At 44.1% G+C, this 22,338-nt stretch overlaps 1 protein-coding gene and 1 pseudogene across 5 annotated transcripts in view; one reads left to right on the plus strand and one right to left on the minus strand.

The window, feature by feature from the left end:
- Positions 1-22,338, plus strand: part of EYA2 (EYA transcriptional coactivator and phosphatase 2) — a 253,650-nt gene that overhangs the window by 190,146 nt on the left and 41,166 nt on the right. For all 4 annotated transcript variants that reach the window (XM_043479366.1, XM_043479365.1, XM_043479367.1 and 1 more), the window contains one exon: positions 20,703-20,792. In XM_043479366.1, the coding sequence (XP_043335301.1) occupies positions 20,703-20,792 (90 nt within the window). The remainder of the gene's footprint in view (positions 1-20,702; positions 20,793-22,338) is intronic.
- On the minus strand, positions 873-10,618 carry LOC122448348 (annotated as a pseudogene). Its single transcript, XR_006271581.1, has 2 exons — positions 10,604-10,618; positions 873-1,967 (listed from the first exon to the last, which is right to left on the minus strand). The product of XR_006271581.1 is annotated as a vacuolar protein-sorting-associated protein 36-like (transcript).

Genomic DNA, 22,338 nt, shown 5'->3' on the forward strand with positions numbered 1-22,338 from the left:
GAGCTGGTAAAAAATGAACTTTTTTTTTAAACTTGAAAAATGAAGGTTTTTGTTTTTGTCTTTTTAAATACTCTCCTTAGCTGGTTTTGGTGTCCAGATGATAATGGCCTCAAAAAAAAAAAAAAGTTGGGAAATATTGCCACCTCTTCTATTTTCTGGAAGAGCTTGTGGTGAATTGGTGCTATTCTTCTTGAAATGCTTGGTAGAATTCTCCAGTGAAACCATCTGGACCTGGAGATTTCGTTTTTCAGGAGGTTTTTAACTTTGATTTTAGTGTCTTGAATAGTTACAGCTATTTCACCCTGAGTGAGTTTTGGTAGTTTGTGGTTTTTGAGGAATTTGTCCGTTTCATTCATTGTTGAATTTAAGTGTCTGGAGTTAAAAAAAAAAAAAACTTATACTTTTATGGTGACTTTCAGTTTCTAGCATATTATAACCCATACCCAGAAGCCTTCAATTACAGGGATAAAAAATGTAAATCTCTCCCTGCATGCGTGGCAGTGAGTTATGAGTCATCTCCTTGGTCCTTAAGATAAACCTACAAGGTATATGTGATCCTCATTCTATCCAGGACACGACTGGATTTTCGACTGCTAGTTTTGTAAGTGGCAGAGAAAGGATCCGACCCCAAACTCCAAAGGCCATTGGAACCCCTCTGCCGTGAGCAGAGCACAGCCCATCAGAAGACCCCCAAATTCCAGGCACAGCTTTCAGACCTTCTGTCCAACTCCAGGTCCTTCCAATGCCTGATTTCCCCCGGTGGGCGAGAGGAGAGCTTCGGGCTACACCTGACTCTCAAACATATTTTGGGGTTATATTTTTTAAGTCAGCTGCCACCATTCAAACTGGAGAGATTTTTTTTTTCTAAGCTGCTTTATTTGATCTGCTAAAGACATGCCTATGGCTGCCTATAAAAAGCCCTTAGGAAGAGCCTCACGTTACATCCTGCAGTTGGATGTTGTCAGGTTCTTAAACTACACTGTAGGTCTAAACTTCTTCATGAAAACCCCCCAAAGTGCACACTAAATGCAAAGAAAAACTTCTTTTACAATTCAGTGAATTTCAGTCACACCAAAATAATGATCTAACCTGTCCAAACACGCAACTTCTTTTTCTTCCCCTATGAACTAAATTCTTTTCTTTAAAAAATGGTCAGATTTGAAGATCGAGTTAAAATCCATCAAATTTCCAGTTAAACTCTGAGGGTTTCTATATAACAGTAGCATGATTTTGAATTCATATTGGCATTCAGCTTTCTGTATTTTCCTATATGTATCCTAGAGAAACTTCCTGGATCATAATATTTAGGGAGAAATCAAAAGGGTCTTGTATGATACTGCAAAGTTCCAGTAAATTCTGTTTATCAGGGTTTACCCTTAGCTCAATGGCATTCAACCTCTCCATGATGCAAGTATATGGATAACAAGTTATTTCAGATACAGAACTCAGCTCTGTGTCATAAATAAATCTGGGTAAAACCGCAAGCCTTCCACTGAATCATCTCGGCAAAGATGGCCCATCTTCTCGGCAAGAAGCAACCTCTCTTTAGCCAGGAGGACAGACATTCCCACGAGCTTAGCAAACTCTTCTGATGTTAACGATCCCTTCTCTGAAACCGTCTCCAAGGCTGAGGCCATCATTTCCTCCTCCTTGTGGGACTGAAGTTCAATGACCATGACGCCGCTGTCAAACACGCGGAGTCTGAGAGGTAACTTCAGCGCTTCCAACATCTTGCACGCATTCACTAAATCTTCTGGTGAAAGCAATTCCATTCCTCGAGCTTGGTTTACTAAACAGTACACCTCCGTAAGTGACATTATTCCTCTTCATTCCTCCAAAGGTGCCTGCAGTATTCCAGCCAGCCGTCTGGCCAGCTGCATGTGGTACTGTGTGCCGGAGCCATAGGTTTCCCTGGTAACCGGGTTAGCTATCCCCATGCTCAGCAGATAGGACTTTAACCTGATGGTCTATAATGAGAGGAAAAGATACACAAAAAGACTCTGCAGATTTAGTCTCTCTAGCCAGCATCTGAAATCCATCAGACATTCAGTTCCACTCGATTATTTCTATATCTACCCATCTCTGGAGAGATTTTTTTAAAGCTTTATTTTATTGAAGTGTAGTTGATCTGCAATGTTGTATTAGTTCCTTTACACAGCAAAGTGATTTAGTTTTTTATATATATATATTCTTTTCCATTATGGTTCATTACAGGATATTGAATGCAGTTCCCTGTGCCATGCAGTAGGACCTTGTTGTTTATACATAAGAGCTTGCCTCTGCTAATCCAGAACTCCCACTCTGTCCCTCCCCCAACCTTCCACGCGCCCTTGGCAACTACAAGTCTGTTCTCTGTATCTGTGAGTCGGTTTCTGTTCCATAGATATAAATTCATTGATGTCGTATTGTAGGTTTCACATAGTAAAAGTGATACCGTGTGGCATTTGTCTTTCTCTGTCTGACTTCACTGCATATGATCCTCTCTGAGTCCATCCATGTTGCTGCCAATGGCATTATTTTGTTCTTTTAATGGCTATTCTACTGCATGTGGGTACCATATCTTCTTTATTCACTCATCTGTCGATAGAAATTCGGTTGTTGCCATATCTTGGCTATTGTGAAGAGTGCTGCTGTGAGCACGGGACTGCATGTATCTTTTTGAATTATAGTTTTTCTGGATATATACCCAGGAGTGGGGTTGCTGGATCATATGGTAACTCTATTTTCAGTTTTTTGAAGAACCTCCTTGCTGTTTTCCACAGTGGCTGCACCCATTTACACTCCCACCAGCAGGGCTCCCTTTTCTCCATACCCTCTCAGCATTTGTTATTTTTAGACTTTTTAATGATGGCCATTCTACACGGTGTGAGGTGGTACTTCATTATACTTTTGACTTGCAGTTATCTAATTATTAATGATGATGAGCATCTTTTTATGTGCCTATTGGCCGTCAGTATATTTGCTTTGGAGAAATGTCTGGTTAGGTCTTTTGCCCAGTCGTTGATTGGGTTGTTTGTCTTTTTGATATCAAGTTGGATGAACTGTTTATCAGTCACATCACTTGCAAATATTTTCTCCCAGTCCATGGGTTGTCTTTTCGTTTTGTTTATGATTTCCTTTGCTGTGCAAAAACTTACAAGGTCCCATCAGATGATGAGTTTTATTTATTTATTTATTTATTTATTTATTTATTTATTTGGCTGCACCGGGTCTCAGTTGTGGCACCTGGGAGTTTCAATCTTCATTGCGGCGTGCAGGGTCTTTTAGCTGTGGCATGTGGGATCTTTAGTTGAGGCCTGCAAACCCTTGGCTGCAGCCTGTGAAATCTTGTTCCCTGACCCGGCATCAAATCTGGGTCCCCTGCATCAGGAGCATGGAGTCTTAGCCACTGGACCACCAAGGAAGTCCCAAATGAGGAGATTTTAGATAAGCAACAAGGATATATTGTATAGCACAGAGAATTATAGCAGTTATCATGTAATAACCTTGAATGGAGAATAATCTGTAAAAATACTGAATCTATGTACTATGCTGTACGCCTGAAACTAATATAATATTATCAATCAACTAGACTTTAAATGAATAGTTTTCTAACTGGGGGATTTGACACAGAAATTGAGGCTCTGGGTTCTCTTGAACAATCGGAAGATCTGGCCATGCTGCATCCACACTCCCAAAGGTCACCGCTTGGCTGGAGCTGCATAGCGACTGGTCCCTTTCAGTGGGGTGGGTGGCTTCCAGTTGGCCACAATCCCCCCCACTCCGTGTGGCCTCCCCAGCACTAAGGCCACGTGTCAGCTGTCATTCCTATCTCGCTTGCACTGCTGTCTTTCTCTAAGAAGAGTTAAGGGGAAAGGTAAATATTTCTTGTACCAAGAGGTGGAAATTGAAAGACCAGCAGGCGCATGTTTCACCTGCCCCGTTTCACTCCTTGAAGTGAACTGCTTAGTCTCCACAAGTCTTCTTGGCTTTTGTGCCTCATCCACAGAATAAAGTCCAGACCCTGCAGGCTGGCTTCTAGACCTTCCATGACCTTGATCGTCCTTCCATTCTGTCCAGGCTCACCTCTCAGACTCTGATCTTTCTCTTTTCAGCCACAGCCTTACAGTTGCACCAATAGACTCCCCCATCTTTATCCATGCTGTCCCCTTTGCCAGGAATATTTTCTCACTTGCCACTCATTTGCCCAGCTAATGCTCACTTAGCATTCAGGTCTTATGTTAGACATCTCTGCCTCCAGGAAGCTCTCCTTGACTACACTGAGATAGGTGTCCTTCCGGTGTGTTCCCTTAGCACCCTCTGTTTGTCGCTAATTATTTTATCACCTACTAATTTGTGTCTCTCCTTCACTAGACTTCAGAGCTCAAATGCAGGGACTGGGCCCATGTCTTAGTTCCTTCCACATTTCTGCTTTCTAGCACAGCATGTTCTATGTGCCCCATAATTAGTTGTCAGCTTAATTTTCTCTCCTTTATAACTCAGCACAAGCTGATTTAAACAGAAAAGTGAATTTATTGGCATTTATAACCAAAAAGTCCTGGGGCATGCTTGCATCCAGAGGCTCAAATGGTGTCAACAGAAGTCAGCCTCTTTGCATCTGTTGGCTCTGTTTTCTTCAGGTTGACTTCGTTCTTTGCACGTGTGATGGCAGAAATGCCCCCAAGCAACACAGGACTGCCAGCCTGATAACTGTTGTAAAAAGAGAGTAACTGTTTCCCAGGAGTTCCAGCCAAGTGCCAGACGAAGCTCTCCTTGGCCTGGCTAGAGCCAGTCCCTCAAAGGTGGACGTAGGTTGAGACAGCCCCCTTGGAACTACAGAGATGGGGAGTGATGGAATCCCCCCTGCGCAAACACTCAGGACACCGTTACCAGAAGGTAACAGCACGGATGCTGGGAAGATGAGAACAGCAGCCCTTAGCTTCCGTGTGTATGTTTTAAGCCATATGAGAGCCAAGAACGTGCATGGTCTTACCCAGCTCACAGCAGGTGCTCAGTAAGCGCTTGAAGACAAATCTGACCCAGTTACCAGGGGCCACGCCCTTAGATGTGGCTCTGAAGGGTCTGGCCCATTACCTCCGTGCCCTCATCTCCTAGGACTCCTCCCCTCCCTCTCTCTTCTCCAGCCACACTGGTACTCAGCCCTGCCAGCCACGCCCTGCCAGCCACACGCCGACCTCAGGGCCTTGGAACACTTGCTTCCCTCTGTCTGAACCATTCCTCCTCCCACCTGGCTTCCTCCCTGTCCCCCTGAAGATCTGTTCCGATGCACAGATTCACACGAGGACCTCTAACCATCCCATGAGATGCAGCGCCCCCTGCACAGCCCACACAACATAAATTCTTTGCTGTATTTTTTCCATAGTCTTTATCACTCCATGTTTACAATGCACTTTGCCCAGTTCTCGGAAGCACACTTTCTTGGTGGTCTGAGTGAATGAATGTCTTTTAAAGATCTGCATCTTTATTTATTTATTTATCTATCATAATTTATTTGGCCGTGCTGGGTCTTAGTTGTGGCACACAGGATCTTTAGCTGTAGGGTGTGGAATCTAGTTCCCTGACCAGGGATCGAACCCTAGCCCCCTGCGTTGGGAGCTCCGAGTCTTAGCCAATGGACCACCAGGGAAGTCCCAAGAACTGCATCTTTAGAAGCATGTTGCTGGTTGTGTAAGAATATCCTCTCTCTGGAATGTGTCACTACCACTACAAATAATAGTAAAAACAATAACAGAAATAATAATGAAAAGCAGAAGATGCAAGAGCGTTGATGAGGACGTGTCCATTGCTGGACAGAAGCAGGAGCCACTTTGCTGGGTGTCAGGCCCTGATCTAAGCATTTGGTATGAACTTCCAGAAATGCACTGGCCTCCCGTGCCAAAATGCACTGGTCTCAAATGCCCCTCAGTCACGAATGGTGACTCGAGTTAGGCTGGTCATCTCATCTGGGTCGTCTGGAACTTTCCCAGTTTTCACGCTCAAGGTGCCAAGTCCCAGGAACCTCCCCAGTTAGGCACACCCGGACAGTCGGTCCCCCTAATCTATGTTCACAGCTCCATTTATCTATTTAATTTTTTGCCTTTAAGTTTACATCCTAGGAAAATGCCTTTAAAGCTGCCAGACACCTCCAGCTGAAAGAACATTTTTCAAAGGAGTAGTTGCATAAAACTTCAAAAGAGGAACCAGTTTAGACATCTTTGTTTGTTCTCTTCAATTTGACTATGATTTTATCATTTGTAGTCAGTTTGATTCTTTTGTGATTCAGTGATGACGGGGATTTATCCTGCTGGTTTTTTTGGTAAAGTTCTTGTGAGTACAAATAGACCCATTTGCTGAGCTAAGAAGATCTTTTCTCTTTTCTGTGTTCTCCTATGAAACTGCCAAAGAAGCCAAGTTTTGTTTTTTTTTAGCTTTACTGTTTAAACATGTGAATCAACTTTTTTTTTTCTTTACCACCATCATTTTCTTGTCTTCCTCTTTCAAACAAGCTGATCTGTTTTCCAGGAGTTTCCAAGTAATTAAACCCAATTAAAACCATTAAATTCTTTCTTTTAATGACAACTTTATTATTAAAAGCTAACCACAAGGAGGAGATTTAACTGGCAAAGCCCTCCATTGTGTGTTAATCCGTCCCTAACCTCTGGCTGACACTTCCAAGAGATAAACCCCACAGAATAGCTAGGCTGGTTTAATGAATAGCTTTAATTAATACTTTTCTTCCTTGTGGCAGAGTAATTATTTGTTCAGCTTGTAAACAGCTACTTGGCAGTGGTTTTTTTAAAGGCCCAGTTGGCTTGTATGGTGTGATGGCTTTGATTGATTTTGTGTGTTTGTGCGTTTGGTTTTCTTTTTTCTTTAAAAGGGAGAGGGAGAGGTCTGTGTTCCAGAATCGGTGCAGAAGCACGTTGACCCCACGTTGGGGGCGTCAGGGTAATCTACACAGGAGAAAAGGCAGGCGAACGCACGTGGCAGGCTGCCTGAATTTGTGAACTGTCTCCAAAGTGGGCAAGGCTGCCCTTTGCAGAAGTCTGCAAGCCCAGACAGGGTGCCCGCCAAGACACAAGCCTAGCTTGTGGCAGTCTGGGTGCTGGGATGAGGAGGAAAAGGCCAGGGTCAAAAATGCCAAACCAAGCTTTTCTCTACGTCTCCCCTGATCGCCCCTTCAGGTGCCACCTGAAAAGGACAGCCCAGTGCAAGTGCTGGGTGTGGCCAGTGAGGCCCCGGAGAAGTTAACTCTGTGAATAAGAATGACACACCCTCTGTGCCTGCTCCCAACTCAGTATCCACTAAAGAGCTTCACAAAGATCAGCTCGTTTAGGAGTAGATGCTCTGGTTACTCACATATGCAGACCAGGAGATGGGCACAGCGGCTTCTAGCAGTCACTCACCTCCTAGTAAGAAGGACAGAGCCCGGGTCTGCAGACAGGGGCCTGGCTGCAGTGGTGATTCCGAACAGCTGGGCCACACGGCCCTTTGAAACAGGAGAATGGCACTTTCCACTCAGCTGGTTGGGAGATGAAAATTTTTTTTAACTCATCACTTATTTAGAAAGCTAGTTTCCTTGATAAGTTTTGTCCACTCTAGAATTACAGAGTGGACTAAGAACCAAGTCTTTCACTAATTTTAAAGGAATTAGAGCAGCAGTTCCCAACTTGGGGGTACCCTGGCCTCCCGGGCGCTTGACTGGAGACATTTTTGGCAGTCACAACTGGATGAGGGGGATATACTCCTGGCATCTAATGGGTAGAGGCCAGCGATGTCACTGAACAGCCTACCATGGACAGTACAGCCCCAGCAAAGAATGACCGGGCTCCGAGGGTCAACAGTGCCGAGGCTGAACACCCCTGATTTATCGAGAGCTCAGTTTTTCACTCAGAGACATTCTGTAAACACACAAAGCAGTGTTCACGCACCCACCTATCAGTCTCCTAAAGAACTAGCCCAAACTTCTTCTTTTAAAGTAATTAAGAGTTCCCTGGTGGTCTAGTGGTTAGGTCTAGTGGTTAGGCACTTTCACTGCCATGGCCTGAGTTCAATGCCTGATTGAAGAACTGAGATCCTACAAGACAGAGGTCCCCCACCTCCAGCGTCTAATGCCTGATGATCTGAGGCAGAGCTGATGTAATAATCATAGAAATAAAGTGCACAATAAATGTAATGTGCTTGAACCATCCCCCCACCACCCCAGTCCATGAAAAAATTGTCTTCCACAAAACGATCCCTGGTGCCCAGAAGGTTGGGGACCACTGCCTCGAGACACCAAGTGTGGCCCAAAAAAATAAGAATAAAGTGATTGACTAAGGAATTCTCTTAGTGAATTTGACTGTTAACCATGCCGCTAGCTTTCAGAAACACATCTAAGGAGCTGAGTTCTCGCCGGAATATTAGCTGTGAGCTTGCTAATTAACAAGTAATTAGCGAGATCACATCCTGAACGTGCAAACATCTACTTCTGCTGGTTATACATGTTTCCTTAAGAAAATGCCTTGTGAGGAGCTTGAAGTAGGGTTAACTAATTCCATCACCTAAGAAGCTTCAGGGTGAGAGAAGAGTTTGGAAATCTCCGGATGCCTCTTTAGACATGCCTCCCGCTGGGAGCACTCAGAGATGCCTTTGGAGTGGGAAGTCCAGGAAGGCTTACACCTGGGGCTGGGTCCACTTGGAGACCGGAAGTGGCTTAACGTGTAGGATATCAGTGTAGGAGCATCTTGGAGGAAAGACGGTGGGCTGCCCCCTCTAAATGTTGAAGGACTGACTGGCGTTTCACCCAAGACCCCCGTGATGAGGGTGAAAGAGACTGCCCCTGGAAGCTGCCGTCCTTTGATCCCCGTGAGAACAAGATAATGTACATACAAGAGTTGTGTTTTTCATTGTTTGGTTGCTTTTTTTTCTGAAAATTACTTTTGGAAGCATTGCATTTGGTAACATTCATGGATCTAGAGAGGCCCTGAATTGGTTACCAAGATGGGCCTTCCCCCGGCTCATCTCTCTTTGACACACACAATGACATCCTAAGAAGTTATGGGCTGCTCATAAATCAGGGGTTGGGGCGGAAGGCTGGGGAGCCAAGGGAGGATTCAGAGTCCTTCAAAGCCGGCTCAAGTGATGTGACTTCCAATCTCAGCCAAAGCGTCTGGTTCCTGAAGAGCCATTCCTGGCTTGGGGAGTGGGGAGGTGGGGACAGCTAAGAAGTGAGGGATTTACTGGGTAACTTTGCTTTTCCACATCACGTCTGGGAAATGAGAGGCACAAATGCTCAGGGGCAATGAAGGGAGATCCTTCCCCGGCCCGTGGTCTCTCCTTTTATCCACTCTGAAGCCCAGCGGTTATTAAAAAGGAAAGCTAGCCTGAGACCTGAGAAAAGAATCAGGCTGATTTTTGCATGGCAACCGCCTGTCATTTCTCTTAACTTTGGAAGTGTAATTTAATTAAATGGGTCCCTTGTTCATTAATGGAGAAGGAAATGGCAACCCACTCCAGTATTCTTGCCTGAAAAATTCCATGGGCTGAGGAGGCTGGTGGGCTACTAGGTAGCCAGGGTCCATGGGGTCGCAAAGGGTTGGACACGACTGAGCAACTTCACTTCACTTGTTCATTAAAAGTAGACCTCAACAGTTTTAAATCATACATTTACCAAAAAAAAAAAATTCTGGTGGTAATGTGACTGTAGCTTCTTTTTCTTAATAAAGTACTTGTTAGTAGTTCCTGTGAAGACATACTCTGTGAGTAAAATGGATAAGATTTTGGTTTCTTCGGTAATCCCATTACCGAAAGAGTGTGGGGTCCGGCTGCTCACCACTCCAAAGCCGATAAACAGGCCATGTTGATGGAAAGGAAACTTGGCTTTATTTCAGATAGCAGCAGCTCGGAGGGAGGGTGACGGACGTCTGTCCAGAGGCCAACTCCCCACCAGCACCACTGGCAACCAGTGGGCAAGAGCTTTGACAGAAGTCGGGCGGTACATGCAGAAACAGCACAGTCAGCTCGGACAGTCATCTTCAAATTGGTCATCGGTGGTCTGACCAGTGTCATCTTGATTGTTTTAGGTCCAGTTAATCTTCAGTTCCAGGGTCCACTTGTTCCCATTTCTTTGCAGCCAGTTTTCAGAATTGTGGCAGCTCGTGTCCTGGGTACAGTCTGGTCCTCACGCAGTTAACCTTCTCCACCTGGTGTTCAAGTATCTATAAGCCAGCTCACAGGATATGGCTCAGAATATTATCTATAGTCCTTGAGAAAGAACTAAAGGTCCTTGACTTGCTTAATGACTATATTATTATTATTAGTCTCCTTTGACTGTTTTCCTGTTCCCACATTTCCCACTTCTCTGATTCAACTTATTCTTTAAAGTTTTCCGCAGACAAAAGGCGGGCAGAGGACATGGTGGTGGGGGGAGGCGGCAGGAGGCACAAGGACCGTAGGGTACTGCTCCACTTCAGTCCTGGGTTTGAATCCCAGCTCTGTCGCTTATTAGCAGGGTGACCCTGGACAAGTCACCTCCTCGCTTTGAATCTCACTGTAAACTCGGGAAGAGATATTTTGAAGAGGAAGTGTGCTAATAGACAAAAGACTTACAAACACTTAAATATTTATTTTTAAAAATACTTACCTGAGCATCTGCCATGTACGCGGTCCAGGTTCAAGTTGCATAGCAGTAGCTCTCATAGAGCTTGTGTTCTGGTTGAGAGAGAAGCATCAAAAATCATAAGATCTTTCCAGATAATGATAAATGCTGTTAAAAATTGTAACAGTGTCATGAGATGTCGCATGAGTGGAGGGTCAGCACCCAGGTTACTTTAGGCAGGATGATCAGAGAAGGTCTTTCTGGTATTGAAAGTGGGAACTGGATGTTACAGAGGGGCTGGCCATGGAAGCTTCTGGGGAAAGGGGATTCCAGGCAGTGAGTACAGCAAGTGCAAAGGCCCTGAGGCAGTATCGAGTTGGCAAGCTCACAGAGCAGATCAGTGGGTTAGAGTGGAAAAGTGAAGGATGCTGGCGTTATTCCCAGGGCCAGGGGATGCTGATGGGTTTTAAAAGAGGAGGGACAGTTCTGGTTTTTGTTTTAAAAAGACCAATCTGGCTGCTGCGTGGACAGTAGCTTTGGAGATGAGTGGAAGCTAGCTAGCTGTATATAGCCCAGCATACAGATGTGCTTATTTCCAGTATCCTTCACCATCTCCCTCTCTCAGTGATGATCTAAAGGCCCCTTAGGAATAAAGTAAAGACATGAGTTACAGGCTAGGCTCGGATAATTAGAAACAGGTTTTTTATAACAAGAGTGTCCAGCAAAGAGATGGGAAAGTTACGTGGGATGTGTGACAATTTTTCATTACATATGACTGTCCTGTATCCCTGGCACCCTCTAATGTGTATTTTCCAACATCACCAAGCAGTTAATTCAATTCTGACTCCGTCCTCCTGAAGACAGCAACACAGGTTAATCCCACTCACTAAGGACTCAGTCCCACAAGACTGCCCCCACTTCAGATGCCAGTTGCAAGTCTAGATTGTTACCTGTGCTTCTGACCAACTAGCTATAAATTAGAGGTTCCCATGACCGACCCCCTCCTTGGGTTCAACTAATTTGCTGGAGCTCGCAGGACTGAAAGAAACACTTACATACAGGGACTAGTTTATTACAAAGGATATTATGAAGGATACAGATGAACAACCATGTGGAGAAATACATAAGGAGGGTCCAGAAGGGTCCCCAGCACAGGAGCACCCACATGCAACTGGGGTATGCCCCCTTCCCAACATGTGAATATGTTCATCACCCCAGGGAAAGTCGCTCAGTCCTGTCTGACTCTTTGTGACCCCATGGACTGTAGCCCACCAGGCTCCTCTTTCTGTGGGATTTTCCAGGCAAGAATACTGGAGTGGGTTGCCATTTCCTTCTTCAGGTATGAAACATAATGATTCTGTATTTTTATAGATTTCACAGCATAAAATGTTATTATGATTGAGTGTATTCTCTGTGCTGTCCATTACGTGCCCGTGACTTATGTATTTTACAGCTGGTAGTTTGTGCCTCTCAATCCTCTTCACCTATTCTGCCCACCCCTCTCTCCTCAGGCAACCACTTGTTTGTTCTCTGTATCTATGAGTGTTTTCATTTTACGTTTGTTTGTTTTGGTGTTTTGATTCCACATATAAGTGAAAACATACAGTATTTGTCTTTCTCAGTCCAGCTTATTTCACTGAGCAAAATATCCTCCAGGTCCATCCATCTTGTCAAAATGGCAAGATTTCCTTCTTTTTCACGGCTGGGTAACATTCCGTTGTATATACACACCATATCATCTTTATCCATTCAACTACTGATGGGCACTTAGGATGCTTCCATATCTTGGCTATTAGAAATTCCAAGGGCTTTAGGAGTTCTGTGCCAGAAACAGGGACAAAACCCAAATATATATTTCTCACTATAAATCACAATATCGACTCTCCCCAAATGCCCCCATGGACTGATTCGCCTTTGAAAGCTCCCGAAGGAAAAAAAAAAAAAGAAAGCTCCCGAAGGAACACCTTGACTTTATTGTTGTATTTATGTTATTTATTTCCGGCCGCAGTGGGTCTTCGGTGCTGAACGGGCTTTTCTCTGATCGCAGAGAGCGGGCGCTGCCCTCTGGCCGTGGCACACGGCTGTCATTGCGGTGGCTTCCCCTGTTGCGGAGCAAGGGCTCCGAGCTTCAGCAGTGGCAGCACAGGGGCTCAGCCGCGTGGCACACAGGCTTAGTTGCTCCATGGCACGTGAAATCTTCCCGGACCAGGAATCGAACCCCTCTCCACTGCTTTGGCAGGCAGATTCCTACCCACTGTGCCACCAGGGAAGTCTGAAACACCTTGATTTTAGATTTCTAATCTCTGGAACTCTGTAAGAGGATAAACCTGTGTTGTTTCAAGCCACTGAATCTGTGGTAATCTGTTACAGCATCCACAAGAAACTAACATACATGCTCATCTTCGTGTTTAACTTCCCAGTGATGGTGAGTGGAACAGGTTTGCCATCTGTGGTGATGAGGACAAGTTTCTTTCTGAACTGAATGCGTTTGTTTAAAAAAAAAAAAAGTGCAGGAAGGGTAGCTCAATTAAAGGAAGATCCTAAGCTAAATCCTAAGCAGTGTGTGAAAACTTGCAAAGGTGTTACAAGAATGGCCATGGTTTAGGAAATACCAGGTGAAACTATTGCACAGGAATTTCTAAGTGGGGAAAGCTTTCTGATGGAAGGTTTTGGCTAATTCCTTTTTGCTAATTTGCCTATGCTAATAATACCTAAGCACCAGGAGGAAATCATATCACACTCATTATCCTATGGGAGCCCTAGAAAGGAGTCACTTGCTTATATTCAGGTGAGGAAACTGAGACCCAGGGAGGGTGAACATCTCATCCAAGGTCATGTCCCTGGGGAATGGCAGTCCTGGGATTTGAAGCCAGGTCCGGCTGACTCCGCAGTTAATGTTCCCAGTCGCTTTGCTTCAGGGAGCTTCTTGCCTGTGGCCACTTTCATGCACACCTGGTGAATGATGGAGGCGATTTGTGGTGCTCGTTGGAGGAAAGCCACTTGCTCCATTAGGCAGTGCTTGTATAAGGAAGAGACTGTGGCCCTAAGACCAGATAATAAATCAGACCCTTCCGTGTACTTGACTTCACAACACTTTAGGGTTGAGGGAGTAAGAGGTGCCATCAGAAGAGAAGACAGTCTTCTGAAGTGCTGCCTGGAAAGGTTCAGTTATTCCTAAGATGTGCAGAAGCACTTGAACTTGCCTGTGGTCATTGCCACTCTGACAGAAATATACCTGTTCTGGTGCAGACACAGGGAGGCCGTGAGCAGAGTCAAGAATCTTCCAATTGCATGCAACAGAAACAGCACACATCAGTTTAAGACAAAATGGAAAATGTATTTGTGTAACCAGAATATCCAGAAGTAGATTTTGGAAACAGTGGGTATGATCCCCCAATATTTTCGTATGAATTTGCATATGATGATGTACTTTGATGTTTTGTCACCTATTCTAGAGATTGGTAAATTTTTCCCCAGTGGCATAATAAATATTTTAGGATTTAAGCTAGGCTCTGCAGGAGCTATCAACTCTGCCATTATAGCCCAAAAGCAGCCACACGCACTGAGCGAACAAGTGGGCATGGCTGTGTTCCAGTAAAACTTTATAAAAACAGACAACTGTAGTTTAGTAACCCCTAGATTCTCTTATATTTCTTTCATTCTTTTTTTTCTCTTTTAAGCTGGTCCTTTTTAAAGGAAACATTCACTAAAAGGATGACAACCTACTCTTTGAAAAACTCGTTTAATCTTTGTATTAATAACAGTTTTATGAGTTGATTAACCCCATTTTACAGATGAAAAACTGAGGCGCACAGAGGTTAAGTAACCTGTACAAGGTCATCTAGTGGTAAGAGGTGGAACTAGCCTTGAGCATAATAAGCGGTCTGGCTCAGAACCCACACTCTTAACCTACTGCAAAACACTCAGTAATGAGTGGCTATTATTATTATCCAGCCAGCTGTGAAGAAAAAAAAAAAAGACCACAGTCTTATAAGTTAATTTCAAGATTAATTGGGGTGTGCCTTTCTTTTCTTCAAAGTGTCATGATGCTGAATAAATAATGTGTGGCTCTCACCTCTTTGAATTATAAACGGAATTAAATGATAAACCATCTACTACAAAAGCATCATGTGCTTAAAATAGAAAACTTGGAAAATTCAATAAAGGAAATTCTCTTTTGGACGAATAGAGCTGTGATTCATTACATACGACTTTTTGGTTCAAAACTTGGACTCCTTCAGAAATGAAAATGGTTTCCTCCTAATCCACAGGGATTGGGCAGAAGACCTCTAAGAATACGGCTTAAATCGAAGAGCTTGGATATTTGGGAGTGATGAAGGCGCTTGACAGAAAACAATTGCCGTCATCTAAATTAACATCTAAATTAACCACAAAGAATTTTTGCATTCAGATTTTGAAACCTCCAGGAATCCACATGCCATTTTCCTCATTCAAGTTTGTTTGATATTTGATTAATTTCGTTTTAGGAAAAGACTTTCTGTTTTAAGGCTCCTACCCTCTCCCTCCACCCCATCCAGGAAATACAGCCATACGTCGTCAAAAGATAACTTACTGATCCACAAGGCAGATCTTTGAGGGGCCCATATGGTAAACACCCCTAGCATCTTCCTCTAATTAAGAGAACCTCACCAAGAATGCGTGATAATTAGGTTACAGCTGCATCCAGACCCACAGCATCTGCCTCGAGGGGGGTGTTCCAGTGCTTGGAACGTCCTCATCAGCCTCCTAAATGAAAGCGTGCGTAGCCCACCTCGCCGTCATCAAAACCGAACCCTGACAAATCTGTAGAACATGAGAGCACATTGAAAAAATCTGCAGTCTGATTTGTACCTTCGTGGGGAGAAAGCCACCCACAGATTCTTGAGTCAAAGATGACATTCCATCCATCCAACCCCACCAGACCCCAGCACAGTCCTTTCCACTGACAAGTTACAAATCGAAGCCTGTTTTGGAAAAACTTGCTTTTCTCAGTTCTCCATTCTGATTTAAATTGATTGTTTTTTAAGCACAATCTGTTTCTTGCTGTTAACTTGCTTAAGAAATTAACCACTGATTTTTTTTTTAATCCAAAGAGCATGTAATGATTAAGAAAATGGTTTTCATGTGAGATGGTATTCTCATAAAGCACATCTTTCATAGAGTACCATCTGATTCTGGATGTTCCTGCTGGGTTTACAGAAACACGAGGAAGCAAACCGGGATGTTTTGACAATAACCAGCACTCGTAGAATGCCTGATAAACCCGACCCTGGGCTAGGGGTTTACACGTGTGCTATTTCATTTAGTCCTTTTATTAGTTGGAAAAACATGGCGCAAAGACTCCATATTTTAGACTTTCTTTGACTGGGAGGTGTGCTAGTTCAGGCAGGCTTCCTCCCTCTCCAAGCTACACGGGGTGAATTAAGCTACCAAACCAGGATGGTGTGTTTATAGAGCATGTCAGGGATGCTTTCAGGGGGCAGCATGAGATGAAACCCCTGCCTGTCTGTCATCCTGTTCTCTACATTAATTAATGCTCAGCCTCCACCAATTTTTGTTTCTTCGTTTCTCAGTCTTTACAACCCTGAGAAAAACATTTTCTACTTGGATACAGTGGTCTGGCCCAGAGTGACTGTGTGTTACTTAACTACAGGGACAGTTGTGCTTTTCTTGGGCTATTCTAGACTTTTCCACCTCAGTACAACTAGTTTTTATCAAGTATCTTGAAAAGAGGTTCCCAACTACACAGTTTAAAATAATCTAATAGGCCTCATGCAAGCAGATTTTAGAAAAAACTGAAATAAGAGAATGCTTAGGGAGTAGTTAGGTGTTCTAAAAGTTCTCCTCAGAAACCTTTGGGTGTCTTGAAGTTTTTGTTTCAGTTTTTAATAATCCCAGAAATGTTCGAATCTCTTCTCTTAAAAAAAATTTTTTTGAGAATATTTTAGATAATGCTAAAGTTCACTTTGATCATCACTTCTAATTCCTCTCTCCCCTTCACTCTGTTTTCCAGAGGTAATTACTGTTCTGATTATCAATATATCTTTGCAGATACTTACAGATATATAAGGGCCCATGGAAAATATGTAGTAACATTTTATATGTTTCCAATAAATGGTAATAACATGCAGTATATAACTCTCAGATATATACTTTCACTCAATAATATTTTTTTGATGTGTCCACGTTAACACTTGGAGATCTGGTTCATTTCTTTCCACTGAATTTAGTTTTCCATTGCATGAATATTCTACATTTTATTTCTCTAATCTCCTTTGGTGGACAGCTAAATTGTTTCCCGTCATTTGCAATTTACTAACAACTCTGTAATGAACATCTTTTTACACATCCCTTGTTCACATATCTGGATTTTTCTCTAGGGTAGTATTTACTCTGGGCTTTCCCTGGTGGCTCAGACAGGAACCCACCTTCAATAAGGGAGACCTGGGCTCGATCCCTGGGTTGGGAAGATCCCCTGGAGAAGGAAATGGCAAGCCACATTCCCGTATTCTTGCCTGGAAAATCCCCATGGACAGAGGAACCTGGTGGGCCACAGTCCATGGCGTCACAAAGAGTCGGACACGACTGAGTGGCTAAGCGCACAGTATTGACTGGAGGGTGATGCTGCTTGCGGAGGTTTCCCTTCTCGGCGGCACTGGGCCTTCCCTGCTGCGCGGCGCTCTCCAGTCGCGGCGCTCGGGCTCCTCACGGCGGTGGCGGCTCTTGTTGTCAAGCTCGGGCTCTCGGGCACGCGGGCTCAGTGGCTGTCACGCACAGGCTCAGTCGCCCCATAGCATATGGAATTTTCCTGGGCCAGGAATCAGACCCGTGTCCCCTGCTTTGCCAGATGGATTCTTAACCACTGGACTACCAGGAAAGCCCCTCCTTTTGTTTTTAATTTAGTTTCCTTTTAATCCAAGAAATATATGCATAGAGTTTAAAACTCATGTCTTCTCCAAAGGAGAGGATTATGAAACACAGCAAGCAGCCCCCAGTGATTTCCCCCAACCCCCCACCCTGTTTTTTTGCCCAGAGGCAACACTTTCAACTTTTCTTGATTCTTTGGATATTTACCTTCAAATTTCTAAGTAACCTGCTTCTTTACCTGCTCCATGATTTTTTTCTGTTTTAGGCAGGGTCTCTGGCTTCCCAAACTACAACATAAGACTTTAGCTCTCTCTTCTCACCCACCCTTGCCTCTCTCACACATGTAGACTTCCTCTCCACATCCTCCCAAGATCAGTAAGTCATCATTTCAGCTTTATTGATGTAGAGGATTCGGCTTCTTATAACTATGCAAACACTTGTCACAGGTAAGCCATTTTTGTCTACAGTAATTGCTTTTCCTGTTCTGTGTGCTGGCCTGAGAGTTGACGTTTTTCTGAATAAATCCTTTCAGTGGATGAATCTAGATGGCTCCTTCTTCTTGCTTCCCACTTAGTACATGGAGGGCTGGCATAGGTGGTTAGGGGTACAAACAGCCTCACCAAGAAAGAATGTATGCAGTCCTGCAGAGGTGAAACGATTTGGGTTCAAGAAGTGTGTGGAAACACCCCCCAAACCTTTTCCCAGGTCACACAGTGATTCCTTACGTGGCTCCAAGGAGTTTGTTTTCCCCGTTTCGTCTTCGTTTTTCATGGACCACTCTGCCCTGCGATTTCCAGCCAGGGCCCAGCGTGCTAAGCTTTGGCTATGGAAGCCCTGATGAGGTGTTTCACCTAATGGCTGTGTTCCTGGGCTTGATTCTTCACAGTTGTGTATGTGTGTGAAGCTGAGATCACCAGCTGCGATTTTTTATTTTTCTAAGGGTCAAGAAGGGTTTATGTCATTCATTATTTGTTTTTATAACAGAGGTAATACAGCCTTCTGGTGAAGAATTCAACTGGGAAAAGAGGTGTGTGGAGGTCAAGGCCACCTTTACTCCTCTCCCAATCCTGGCCCCTCCAAGGCCTCCTCTGAAGCCGAGCTGCCCTGAGCCAGATTACTGGCTTCAGATCCCAGCACTCGCTAGCTGTAGCACCTTGAGCAGGTTGCTTTGTGAGCCTCAGTGTTCACATCTCTGAAATGGGAAGATAATAAGTGCTCACCTCAGAGACCATTGTGGGGATTAAATGAGTTAGTAAATACTTAGAGAGTGGCACAGAGAAAGCGCCTAACAGATACTAATGGGGACTATTACTAAGTGTTGTCTCTCCTTGTAGACCAGTGGTTCTTCACCTTGACTGCACATTGAAATCAGGTGGGGAGTTTAAACTTTTCTCGTGCCTGGATCCCACCCGCAGCCATTCTGATCTTATTGATTTTTAAATGCTCCTCACATCACAAAGCGTGCAGCCAGGGTTGAGAACCAGTATGCACTATATTTCCCATGTGGGTGCTCTGTATTTTCCACATGCGTCAGTTGGAATCAGTGAGGTTATGCTGCGGTAACAAGCATGCCCCAAATCTCACCTGCTTATTTATGGTACATGTCCGTTGTGGTCTGTTGTAGCTCTGACACTCATCATCTTTATTCTGGAACCCAAGCTGACCGAGTCACTTGTAGCTGGAACATTTAGCCTTGTGAAGTGGGAAGAGAGCATGGCAAACCATACACTAGCTCTTAAAGCTTCCAACCAGAAGTGGGGAAAAAAAGTTGGGGAAAGTGTTAAGTCACTCAGTTGTGTCTGACTCTTTGAAATCCCATGGACTGGGATCCCACAAGGCTCCTCTGTCCATGGAATTCTCCAGGCAAGAAGAATACTGGAGTGGTTATCCATTCCCTTCTCTAGGGGATCTTCCTGACCCAGGGATCAAACTTGAGTCTCCTGCATTGCGGGCAGATTCTTTACCATCCCAGTCACCAGGGAAGCCCTTCCAACTAGAAGTGAAACATATCTTCTGCTCACATTTCATTGGCCAAAGCAAGTCACATGGTCACCACTGAGTTCCACAGGGAACTTCTATATCAGGGGTCAGCAGCCTTTCTCTTCAGGGGGCCAGATAGTCAGCACTTTAGGATCGGTAAGGGTCTGTCACAACTACACACCTCAGCCTTCAAAGCCCAAAAGCAATCATATACAACACACTGTCCAAAAATGTAAAAATCACTCAACTTGTGAGCCGTTCAGAACAGACAGCAGGCTAGCTCTGACCTGCGGGCTGTAGTTTGCCAGTCTCTGGCATGTATCATCTTCCTACAGGGAGAAGCTTTTCAGGAAGGGACCCCAAATATGGATGAAGAGTAATGCAGTCTACACACTATGTGTGTAGGAAAGAGAGGGAGAGAGAGTGGACCCTTTTATTGTACACTGTGTTTTACACAGTAATTGCATGCATGCTAAATTGCTTCAGTCATGTCTGACTCTTTGTGACCCTAAGGACCGTAGCCCGCCAGGTTCCTCTGTCCATGGGATTCTCCAGGCGAGATTACTGCAGTGGTTTGCCATGCCTGCCTCCAGGGAATCTTTTCAACCCAGGGATCAAACCGGCGTCTCTTATGTCTCCTGCATTGGCAGGCAGGTTCTTTCCCACTAGCGCCTCCTGGGATGCCCTTTACACAATATACTGTGAAACAATTTGCTCTTGTTCCTTAATACTGTGTTTCTGGATGATTCTTTCATGTCAGGAGTTCTAGCATGACTCCATTTTTTTAATGGCTGCCTAGTTTTCTCTGGTATGGATGTACTACAGTGGGTTTTGTTTGTGTTTTTATAGTTAGTCCTCTCTTGTTAGATAACAGTGGTTTTTTTAAACATCTGGAGCAGGAAGGCAACGTCAAGATCCCAACTCTGCCAGTAGTTTATACATGGTTTATACTGCTTTCGCTGAAATGTCTTGTTTTCCAAGAGGTTCTCTTTTCCTCCAGCCATTTGTGGTTCTTGCAACAATGAACACAGGTGCCATTCCAGAGGCATAGTTGGGGTGGGGGGTGGGGATTTAAACACTGATGAGGATAAACAGAAATGATGAAAAGGTAGAAGTGAAATCCCAGAAGCTGTGCGACATTATCACCCTGAGCCCACCTGGACACACATTGTAGGCTGTGGGGGAGCCACAGAGATGAAGACAGACCACAACCGCCGTTCACAGGTGGGACCAGAGGAGGGGAGGCTGCGATGACACAGACTCCACTTACACGCTTTTCTCCCCTTCCTCCTAACAGGACACCACGGCGTCCGTGCGCATCGGCCTCATGATGGAAGAAATGATCTTCAACCTCGCAGATACCCATCTGTTCTTCAATGACCTGGAGGTTTGGAATTGTGATTACTTGTTTCATTCCATAGTTGCTTTATTTAATCACCTGCATCTGGTTTGGGGGTGGAGACATTGCCTTTTTCTTTTTCATTTGGAGGCTAGAAACTTTTGCTTGCAACCGCTAAGAAGGCATAGGACTGTGGCCAGCCATAGCTTATTGGAAACACACTTGACCAGATTCCCTCTGCGGTTAATGGGCTTTTCTCTCTGCTCTAGCGGTGATGTCCACTGGCAGTTTTACTAATCCAATCAAAGCTGTGTAGTTTCTTCCTCCTGAAATTTACTATTTAATAAAGTTTATTAAGGCAAATTAGTATGGATCCTCCTGGGTCAGGAATAATTAGCAGTGGGCCAGGATGGAAGCTTTTAAAAACAATTTACATTCCCCTGAAAACATGTTTTACAAAGAGAAAGGGGAGGGGGAGCATGATGATTTAAAGTATCAGCTCCTGTGCCCTTAAGCAAGGAGCAAGGGAGATGGGAGAAGGGGGAGAGCAGCTTCAGAAATAAATTTAATTCATTTGTTTATACACTGCCTGTGTCCAAAAGATTGGGGAAGAATCTCAAATAGAAAACATATTTAAAATAGAGCTACTAAAGCAAACACAAAGGAATAGAAAGCCACGTAATGAACAAAGCTGAGGCATTGTACAAAAATAAAAATCTGGCTTGGGTTAACTACAGCAATTCAGAGTCTGTCTCTGAGCTTCCTGGTAGCGAAAGCAAGGAAGGAAATAAAATGCACCACCTTCCCCCAGTGAAAGAGCAAACAGCTTTCTCCAAGGTAAGGAAAGTTTGTCTGATAAGAAAATTAACATGGGAATCTTCTAGATTTGTAAATTACATTCTCGTTATTGGCTTAACAGATAGAAAAATAAAGGCAACCTAAAATATAACTGCTTATGAAAGAACAATTCTATTTATCCTGGTAGGAATATTTTTTCCTAGAATCTGAAAAATCCCTGGGGACTCCATTGCAAAGTAGAAACATCGAGGCTATAAACTTCAAATCTGTCCTGGCCAGCCTGGAGCATTGCTAATATTTATCATCAGGAAAGGATACAGGGTTTCCTTTCTGTTCTGCTGTCCTAGAGTTCCAGAGGGGAAATGCTTGCTGAAATGATCCGTCTTGTGTTTGTCCAGTCTCAACAAGCCATTTGGGCCTCAGTCCTCATGTCTGTGAAATGGGATTGATGCTCTCTGCCCAGCCTCTTTTTCAAGAGAGGATTGAGATAGAAACTTGCTGAGGAAGAAAGAGAGCTTTGGAGTAGTGGGAAATGCCAGTAACATCAAAGCCCAAAACTATCTCTTTCGCCAAAAGCAACATGCAAGCTCTCTTTACCAAGGCCTCTCGTGTCTTGGAGGGAAAAAAGAGAGAGAAAGAGCTTAAATTTTTAAATTGAAAAAAAACCACATGGTAGTTGAATTCAGTAAGTATTATGAAGCCTAATGTAGTAAAGACTCTGCTGATCACACATAGCAAAACCCAAGTCGCTTTAGCAGAAAATGAAAACTATTGGCCCTTGTAGTTGAAAAGTCCA

This window comes from Cervus canadensis, chromosome 10 (genome assembly GCF_019320065.1).
Source record: "Cervus canadensis isolate Bull #8, Minnesota chromosome 10, ASM1932006v1, whole genome shotgun sequence".
In the NCBI taxonomy this organism is placed as follows: Eukaryota; Metazoa; Chordata; class Mammalia; order Artiodactyla; family Cervidae; genus Cervus; species Cervus canadensis.